Source organism: Protomyctophum parallelum (assembly GCF_964188405.1).
Source record: "Protomyctophum parallelum genome assembly, chromosome: 9".
Taxonomy (NCBI): Eukaryota; Metazoa; Chordata; class Actinopteri; order Myctophiformes; family Myctophidae; genus Protomyctophum; species Protomyctophum parallelum.
In genome coordinates this window covers 35,124,215-35,133,303 of record NC_139706.1, presented here as the reverse complement: position 1 = coordinate 35,133,303, position 9,089 = coordinate 35,124,215, and the positions used below count along the sequence as shown (strand labels likewise).

At 41.0% G+C, this 9,089-nt stretch overlaps 1 protein-coding gene across 2 annotated transcripts; it reads left to right on the top strand.

Annotated features, from left to right (window-relative positions):
- The first annotated feature begins 679 nt into the window (after positions 1-679).
- Positions 680-7,790, top strand: cUnh19orf47 (chromosome Un C19orf47 homolog). 2 transcript variants are annotated; one of them, XM_083772931.1, is made up of 8 exons: positions 680-715; positions 2,367-2,454; positions 2,845-2,959; positions 3,383-3,464; positions 3,999-4,118; positions 4,858-4,932; positions 5,424-5,497; positions 5,584-7,790. In XM_083772931.1, exons 1-8 carry the CDS (start codon positions 697-699, stop codon positions 6,163-6,165), a joined length of 1,155 nt encoding a protein of 384 aa, XP_083629057.1. In that variant the 5' UTR covers positions 680-696; the 3' UTR covers positions 6,166-7,790. The 2 variants fall into 2 exon arrangements, with proteins under 2 accessions (XP_083629057.1, XP_083629056.1); XM_083772930.1 differs by having other exon boundaries at positions 4,858-5,007.
- Positions 7,791-9,089: the final 1,299 nt, after the last annotated feature.

Here is a 9,089-nt window from a genome sequence, read left to right as displayed (position 1 = left end):
CTGACCGCCCTTCCAATGCAGACTAATAGGCGAGTGCGCTCCCGGTGTGCAACTGTAGGTTTCCCAAACGAACCCCGTTTGAAAAAAGTAGCCGGGGAGCTCGGACAAAAATGCTTTTTATTAAACAACGCGGGACGCAGCAATTCTAATACTAACTAACACCCGTGGGACACTTTGTGAGTACTTTATATTTGAAATCTGAATGTTTATATATACGGAAATCTTGTAAATGCAGCGAGCGCAAAAAACAGGGCAAAGTTTCTGCATGACTGTCATGATAATCATCATGGCAGTCATGTTCCAGGGCTAGTAAAACTCCAGCTTGTCACTCTCCACTTTCTCCAGGCTGCATGAACAGCGCTCGAGCGGCGCGCTCAGTTTTCTGCACCTCAATGCTGAACCTACTCAAACTCCGTTCACTTCATGGGGCCAGTCGGGCCAGTCCAATGGCAGCTCTTCTACATAGACTACTATTGAATGGGCACAACCGGAAGTATTGAAAGGGGACACCCGGAAGTTTACGGAATGCATTGTGCGGCGAGTACATGAACCACGTGACTGGGCTGTTTTCTGCCCCTCAATATCGCAACTCGAACCTGAGCACAACGACAGTCACCGGATGCAGCTGATCTGAACGCGGCGCGCGCACAGCCGCAGCAGATCACCGACCACACGCACACACACATTGCAAAAAACATGGCGTCTGTGACAACAGGTAAGAAAACAAGGGCCCATACATTGTGATTATTTTTGGCGATTTGCGTGAATAGTTCGCCGTCGTTTGTTTTAGACAGTCAATCACATAAAGACGATGTCGGTAGTATTATTATTTTTGCTCAAAGAGTGTTTAGACATGTACAGGAGTCGATAGCACCCGCAACAGCAGAGCTAACAGTTAGCTACTAGGCTCTATCTGAAACCAACGTTAAATTATTACGCTAATGTTAGCCACCTACTTTAAATAGCTTTGAGATGAGGCACTGTTCTTGTTTTAAGTTACGCATTATGATAATTGAGTTTTCAACATTAATACACTTATATTACCCATGGGTTTTGTATTTAGCCAGAATGTGCGATCTGTGTATCTAATGGATGTTATTTTAGCTAAGAAAACTAACAATCATCTCCTTTGAGATTGTTGATACATCTATATTCGTAACACTGTCACAACTATAACAGATTGGCAGATCAATTACCATGGTTTTACTTTGCTAACGTATGATATTTGTCGATGCGACATTGCCATGTTTGGCCATTTTAAGTCATTTCACTGTTTATAATGGAAATCAGAAAATTGACATCATGCAGTTAATTTTGACCATTTATTAATCTGGCCCTATATTCGCCCTTTTAATGTGCTTCATGTTCAAGTCTGTGTGGAGAATAAGCCAGAAGAGTAGCATACATCACATTACATTTGAGGCACTCTCATGCAATGAAATAAACAAGATGTCACCCCTTTTTAACATTCTTTCTTAAACTAATATGATGTTAGCTATTATTGGATTCCCAGTTTGTACTTGTATGTTAGCATTGATTGTGAGCTTGTGACCTCAGAGGCCGAGCCCTGCTTAATTCTACCCCCACCATAAGGTGCTACATCATGTTTTTAAAAATAACATGCAGCTGGTCACTTTCAGCATGTGTTATGTGACTTCAGCTTGTTGGACCCAGCCTAACTGTTACAGCAGAAATATTTGTGTGGCTTCACCTCGGAATTAAATGTATATTATATTAAATGAATGAATAGAAAAATTATATGGCAAAATAAAATGACCTCTTACTGACACCTTTGCTACCCCTTTAACATGTACAACTGAACTGTATGATTGTGGCTCAGAACCTATGCCTGAAGACCAAAAGGCTAATATCTCCCTTGGCCACGACTCCCACGAGGATTTCCCTCTTTGACTAGTGGTTAACATGTTTGGCTTTAGCGCCCTTCCTGGCCGGGAGAACTTGGTTTGAATCCCAGGCTTTAAATTGGTGCCAAAGCCATGACAATGATGAGGTTTTGAGGGGAGTTCAAAGGGTGAGTGTAGCTAGTAGCTTGGCTTCAGTGTCACTTCATGTGCAGAAATTCCAGAAAACCCTGCCTCTGTGTTAGACTACCTGTATTAAATACTGCGGTAGTATCATGGGGTCAGAGTTGTTGTGGGTAGGCCATCTGTCGATATCCCAGAAAATCTCTCTTTCACAGCCTAATGACACACATGTAAATAGGATCACACCCAGCTCTATTCAGTACAGTTCAAACCTGTATAACAGGTGTGTGCAGACTGCTACATAAGTGTGGCTCTACAGGGGACTAGCCATTTTAATTTATTATGTCTATCACACTCCCTCTATCCCTTATTCCTCTTCAGCCACATCAGAATGGATTCAGTTCTTCAAGGATTGTGGAATTCCTGCCGGCCTAGCTGTGACCTATGCTGTTTCTTTTGTGGACAACAGGTAACTATAAATTGTAACTATAAACTGTACGTGACGATTAATTGTCGCACAATTAATTGCCACTAACAATTTAATTCTGTTTTTGTTGTTGAACACAGGCTCATGAATACAAATTACATTTCTGTTTGTCTTTTGGCCGAGCATGTAGAACTGCTATTTTCACTACTTTTTGAAAATGTTTGAAACAATTTCAACATGGAAACTATTTTGCAAAAACAATTGCGATTATCTCAAATAATTGCTATTAGACGATTATGTAATAATTGTGACAGGCCTACAGGTAACTGTCAAATAATGTTGAGCATTTAAAGAAATTGATGCGAAACTGAATTTGTAAAGTTGTTGTAAAAGAAAGTTGGTTGATAGATAACGCTCTTTGTCTCACTGTAGAATCCAGAAGAACATGTTGATGGACCTCAGTAAGGAACTCATGATGGACCTGGGCATCACTGTAATAGGTGACATCATTGCCATCCTCAAACATGGCAAGAAGGTTTACAGACAGGTGAGGACTGATGAGGGAACAATGTTAAAAATATATTATAATTTTAGTTTTAATTATTGCAATCGATTTCTCTTCTTCATGAAGCTATTCTTCAACTAGCTTTTTATAATGGAATAAAGTATTGTGGCCAGAGATGTATGTAAATTGACTTTTAATCAGTAGAACAGTGCCTTGTGTTTATGCACAAAATTGTCTTGAAGTGTGATTGTCATATAACACAACTTTTTTCTGTTGCACTTCACACTAACTTTAAGTCACGTGATAATTGTTTGACACTTTTTGTTCTCTGTATGGCAGTTCATTTAATAATGAAATATGCATATATATTTCATATTTCATATTTATTTTCCCCCAGTAATATAATTTATTCTCCTATGAATAACCTTGTTGTTCTGTCTGTAACACTTGTAACTCTAATTGCAGGATATGTGCAAAATGGCTACTGAGGCCATCGTCTTAGGACAGACCAGTGTTCAGGCTGAGCTAAGACGAACTGCCAGTACCCGTGAGTATCTAATTCATTTCTGTTAAGAATTATTTTCACCGTCGATAGTTTTTATTTTGATGCCGTTTCCATTGGAGCTGCAAGTATTGTTTATATACTAAGTATGTTTGTGTATACAGTGTATATATGCAGTATTCAATTGAATGTTACCTGTATGTATCAAAGTCCTCAATCCTATAAATAATTAGTAATATGACACTTAAGAAATTCCACTTGGCTTTTTCATAGTCAATGATGTTAACTAAACAATGATTATTGTGTTAACCCATTTTGGGCGGGAACCCCTTTTGGTGTTCTTGTAGGTCTGCTATTTTTGAAAAATCGAAGAACGACTGACATAGAAACATAGCTTTTTCAGAAAACTGTCATTTTCAAACAGACATTTTTAGAATCTGATCTCGGGTCAGAATGGGTTAATATTATTTCATATCACACCATATGCACTATGTTCACTATCTCATGCCAAATGAGAGCAAATGTGAACATTTCAATACAACTAGTATGTTGAGACAAATAATTTATTTTCCGTCTTAGCCGCCACTCGTATGATTGCCAACGCCTTGAGCAGCGACTCTCCACCAAGCACTCCAGCCCGCCGCCAAGACCTCTCTGTCACTGTGTCCAACAAACAGGCAAGCAAGAATGGCAAAGCAGGTATATAACATAAGTGTTTTATATTAACCCATTCTGACCTCAGATCAGATTCTAAAAATGTCTTCTACATCCTTGACAGTTTTCTGAAAAAGCTATGTTTCTATGTCAGTCGTTCAAAGTCGTTCAAAAATAGCAGACCTACAAGCTCGTAGCACGCCACTTGGTGGCGCGCTATGAGCTTGTAGATTTGGTGTTTTACCCCTTCTGGATGGGAACCCCTTTTGTGTTTTTGTTGCTATCTACAGTATATTAGCAGCATGACATTTTTGTAAGTTTTCTGAAAACTTAGTTCAGTATTTAGAAGGCGTTTTTAGAACCGACCTCAGTCCTAAAGGGGTGCACGATTATGAAATTATATCCGATCTCCGATTATTTGCAGGGTCATATCTGCCGATACCGATTCCGATATTATACAGAGGCCCACAATGGAAACAAGCCTAGGCCCTATAGGGGCTTGGCCCAAATTCTGTTAAAAGTATTCAATCAATAAATAGCCTATACTCTTGTCCAAGTGTCTGTTTTCACTACTGATTCTTTTCTTTTTTGCTGGTGAAAACCGATTAAATCTGTTATTTTGAGACCATTCCGATACCGATATGGCATTTTTTATGGCCGATATGGACAATTCCGATTATGCTACCGATTAATCGGGCATCCCCAACCCTTAACATTCTTTCCCCTTTTCTTTGTTTTTATAAATTCAGTCTGACATGCTTACATCATTCATTCATGGTTTCAGTGGTGACTCGACCAGCAGACGAGGGGAATGGTTTACCCATGGTGAAGCGTCGTCGTGTGACAGCAGAGATGGAAGGCAAGTACATCGTCAACATGCCCAAAGGCACCACGGCACGCACACGCCGCATCCTGGCCCAGCAGGCCAGCAAAGGTACGCCCATTGGCCCTGGGCTCTTAAATGCAAGCTCCCTAAACGTTTTCCCTAACAAACTTAATGCACACTAACATGGTTCAACTTTCTGCTAACTGAACAGAATACAAACTGCAAACCAGGGGCTGCTTGAGTATCTTCCCTCCTTGCAATGGGGTAATTTTATCCATTGTCCCTTACAAGTGCTTCCTCTCAATCTGTCGGTGTCTTTTCCGCATTTGAATATCGCCAGGATTTGTCCTGGTTCAAAATGGTTCAGACCAAGGTGGTAACTCCAGTTAACCATAATTTTGGGGCAAACTGTTAGGTTGCATACCTCATCTAGATAACGCTAACAATATATTCTTCAGCCCTTCTTTGAAGCGTATAAAGTTTTATCTTTCTAAATGTTTATCAACTTTTTTTCGCTTAAAAAGGTGGGAAGCGGACATCTGTGTTTGAGAGACTTGGTGATGAATCGCAGGTTGAAATGACGACAAGCAACAGCAAAGTAAGACTTTCAGTTATATTTAACAGCCAGACATACATTGTGCACAGGTTGATCTTTATTCATAACTTTTGTTTTTTCCCCTCTAGCCTACGGGTGTGTTCAGTCGTCTAGGCAGAGCGGATGAACAGGAAGATGTGTTGAAGGCAGGCAAGTTGCATATGGATGTGGAGGAAGAAGATGACAGTGATGGAGATGGCTCTGTACTCCAGTATGCTGGTGTCCTCAAGTATTCTGGTGTCCTCAAGAAGCCAGCTGCTTCCAAAAAGAAAGAGACCGCCCCCAAACCCACCATACTCCATCGCCTTAAACCAGCACCCACCACGCTCCGTCGCCTGGGAGGCAAATACAAGCTACCCTCCTCTGATGCTCCCACCTCCTCATCGCCTTCTGCACCCGAAGGCATCCCCCCTGCCAAGCTTAGTGTGCTTCAGAGACTGGGCAAACTCCCTGCCACGCACACGGTCACCAATTCCCCAGACCTGCCAGCAGACACACAGGACAACAGGGTGACCAGCACCAGGCCAAAAGTCAAGGCCAGACTGGCAGTAGCCAGCTCCAAGGTCAGCAGCAGTACTGGGACAGGAGCAGGAGCTGGGGAGAGCCAGGGAGCCCAGATGGACATTGGGTCCGTCAGCGTCTTCAAGAGACTTGGCAGTAAGAGGACCTAACACATGTTTTTGTTGTGATTTCCCTCTGCTTTGAGTTGTTTCTGTGTTTTTATTTTGTATTTTCTTTTATCATTTTATCTATCTTCAATACATTGTTCAATTTACCTGAAGAGTTTGTATGTACGAAACTGCAATCTGTTTTAGTGTAAAGTCAGTGCCATATTATGATTTTTAGAATAATTGCAGTTCAAATAATTACTGGAATGAAATTAGACTGCCATGTGTAGTGTTAGCTCTCTGTGGCAGCCAAGCTTGTCAGACCTGAGGCCGGTTCTAAAAACACAGTGGAAATCGTGACTTAAGTTTTCTGAAAAACTTCAAATATTTATTAAATAATTACAAAAAAAGATGTTGCTATATATTGTACATGGCAACAACAACCCAAAAATGAGTTCCCATCTTGAAAAGGTGAAAACCCCAAAAGGGCTTCCCGTCCTTAATGGGTTAAGGTCTCTGGATTAATTGAATAGATTAAAAGAAAAAACTTAACTCTGTTTATTTCATCCACAATATTGTTTGTATTTTGTGTCATTTCATTGTCAAAGAATTGTTAAAGCATGGGCATGGCATTCATCAACCCACCAAGTTTAATATTTGAGTATGATCTAATTTCCTTAATTGAGGGTTGTCTTTTTATGACACTTTATTCTTCCCTTATTCACTGTCCTCCAAAATGTAAAATGTGTAGGAGAGATTTATGTGACCCTCAGAATGCATGAAGCTGTAGTGTTTGTGATCACGCGAAAAACTTTTTTTTCTTTTTTTTATAAAAGAAACAAGATTTTAAATCTTTGGTGTTATATCTCCAGTCCTGACCACAAGGCCTTTTTGTTCATTATCGCTTGGCTGACGTAATTTGCACAGGTCAGTGGTCTACCAGTACACTCTTGGAGATTTTATACAGGTTGAATTTTAAGTCTTCACCCTAACATCTCAAAATCCATCCTCTGAGGTCAAAGATAGATAAGGTGAGACTGACCAAAAGGCTCTTGGATTTAAACTGGAAAATATGAAATGATGCAGTCACAATTTAAGCAACCTCTCACAATTCACTTGCATCAATCTAAAGCACCTCATTGTATAGGCATGAAGACGAGTAACGTCCAGTGATAATTTAACTCTGAAAGTATGGATTTCGAGGGTCCATTTTTAAATATGGGCTACATGAATACAGAATAAGAATATAGGTATTAGTGTGTCGAAGTGAAATTGAACTTGATCATAATTTTTCTACCATAGTGAAGGTTTTGTGCTACTACCTACTTAAAAGCATATTGAATTATAGATTATATTGAAATGCAATTTATAGATTTGGTAGACTTTTCAGAGCTAAAATACCTGTTATCTTCCATATATTTTTAACTGGACATCCTATTTTTCACCCATATCAAGAAACATTGAAATGTCAATGTGCTCGAAATGGATATCACTGTGCAGTAGATGGCATCTGTTACCCAATATAATAAGACACTAATACACTTTGGTATTATTTTTGTCTATGAATCTTCACACCTGAACTTTGTTACACTACAGATTTTGAGAATGCAAACAAATATCCTTTTGCAATTTTTAAGATATTATGGAACACAAGCTCCATTGTTTGAGAACCTGATATTGTAATTAAAAAATAAGAACAGGGTGAAAGATCTCAGAAGTTTTCATTTCCCAACTATTGTCTCCCCAAAATGAAAATGCTGTAATGTGTAAGTGTACACGTATGAATCTTTATTTGCAAGTTAAAATCGCGTACCGCCTAAATAGCTATAGTCCATGGCATGCTGCTGGACAGGGGAGGAACTTCCCATGATGACTGAGCTCCTCGCCCTCTAAACTGTACGGTTTCATGTCCCATCTGTGCTTTCTCAACACACAAACGTCCAGGGATCGTGATGGACCCCCGGCTGCGGATCGAGGGTTTCCATGGATTAGGGCAGCAGAATGTTATTATAGTTAATTATTGTTGCTGTGCATCAATGTCTTGCTCACAATTGTAAGATTATATTAAAGTTGGGGGGGGGGGCACAAGACAACCAAAAAAGGTAACGATCTTTCCATTTACCGGTTGCGTTGTAAGTTGTAACCTTTTCAGTGGCACATCAACATAAAAGAGCACAACCTGAGTTTTGAGTGCAGTCGTCATGTTGTGTTCTTGTATATGGCGCCTATAGTTGGGCAAGTTACTTTGAAAGCGTAGCTTGTAAAGCTACAAGTAGCTCACCATGGCAGTAGCTTGATCAAGCTACATAGCTACCCCTGGAGAGATGTAGCTTGTAAAGCTACAGCTACATGGAAAAAGTAGCTCAAAGTAGCTCAGCTACTTTTTATTTTTCAGCGTTAAATTGAGAATGTACATGCGGGAGACCCCTCCTCCCCTCTGGGAGACCCCTCCCCTCTGGGAGACCCCTCCTCCCCTCTGGGAGACCCCTCCCACCCTGCTCCCCTCTGGGAGACCCCTCCTCACCCTCCTCCCCTCTGGGAGACCCCTCCCACCCTGCTCCCCTCTGGGAGACCCCTCCTCCCCCTGCTCCCCTCTGGGAGACCCCCCCACCCTGCTCCCCTCTGGGAGACCCCTCCTCCCCCTGCTCCCCTCTGGGAGACCCCTCCTCCCCTCTAGGAGACCCCTGCTCCCCCCTGGGAGACCCCTCCCACCCTGTGATACCAGGGCCAATCAGAGGCCAATTAGAGGCAGCTGTCAAGTGCTGATATGCCCTCAAAGCAATCAGAAAAAGGAACAGTCCTTGATTTTTCAAAGGGGGTTCTAGTACAATAATTAACACAGCAACCAATGGTCAAAATTAATATATTTCTTTCATGTTATTGCCCAAAATTGTAGCTTGTAACTTGAGTAGCTAAGCTACAAAAAATGACCCAAAAGGTAGCTGAGCTACTTGACGAGGTACACAAATATGAATGTAGCTAAAATA

Bases quoted from the DNA above. Each gene is read 5' to 3' on its own strand.
- cUnh19orf47 (XM_083772930.1), top strand. The intron at 2,455-2,844 runs GTAACTATAAAT...GTCTCACTGTAG, and splicing joins GTTTCTTTTGTGGACAACAG to AATCCAGAAGAACATGTTGA. The intron at 2,960-3,382 runs GTGAGGACTGAT...CTCTAATTGCAG, and splicing joins GCAAGAAGGTTTACAGACAG to GATATGTGCAAAATGGCTAC.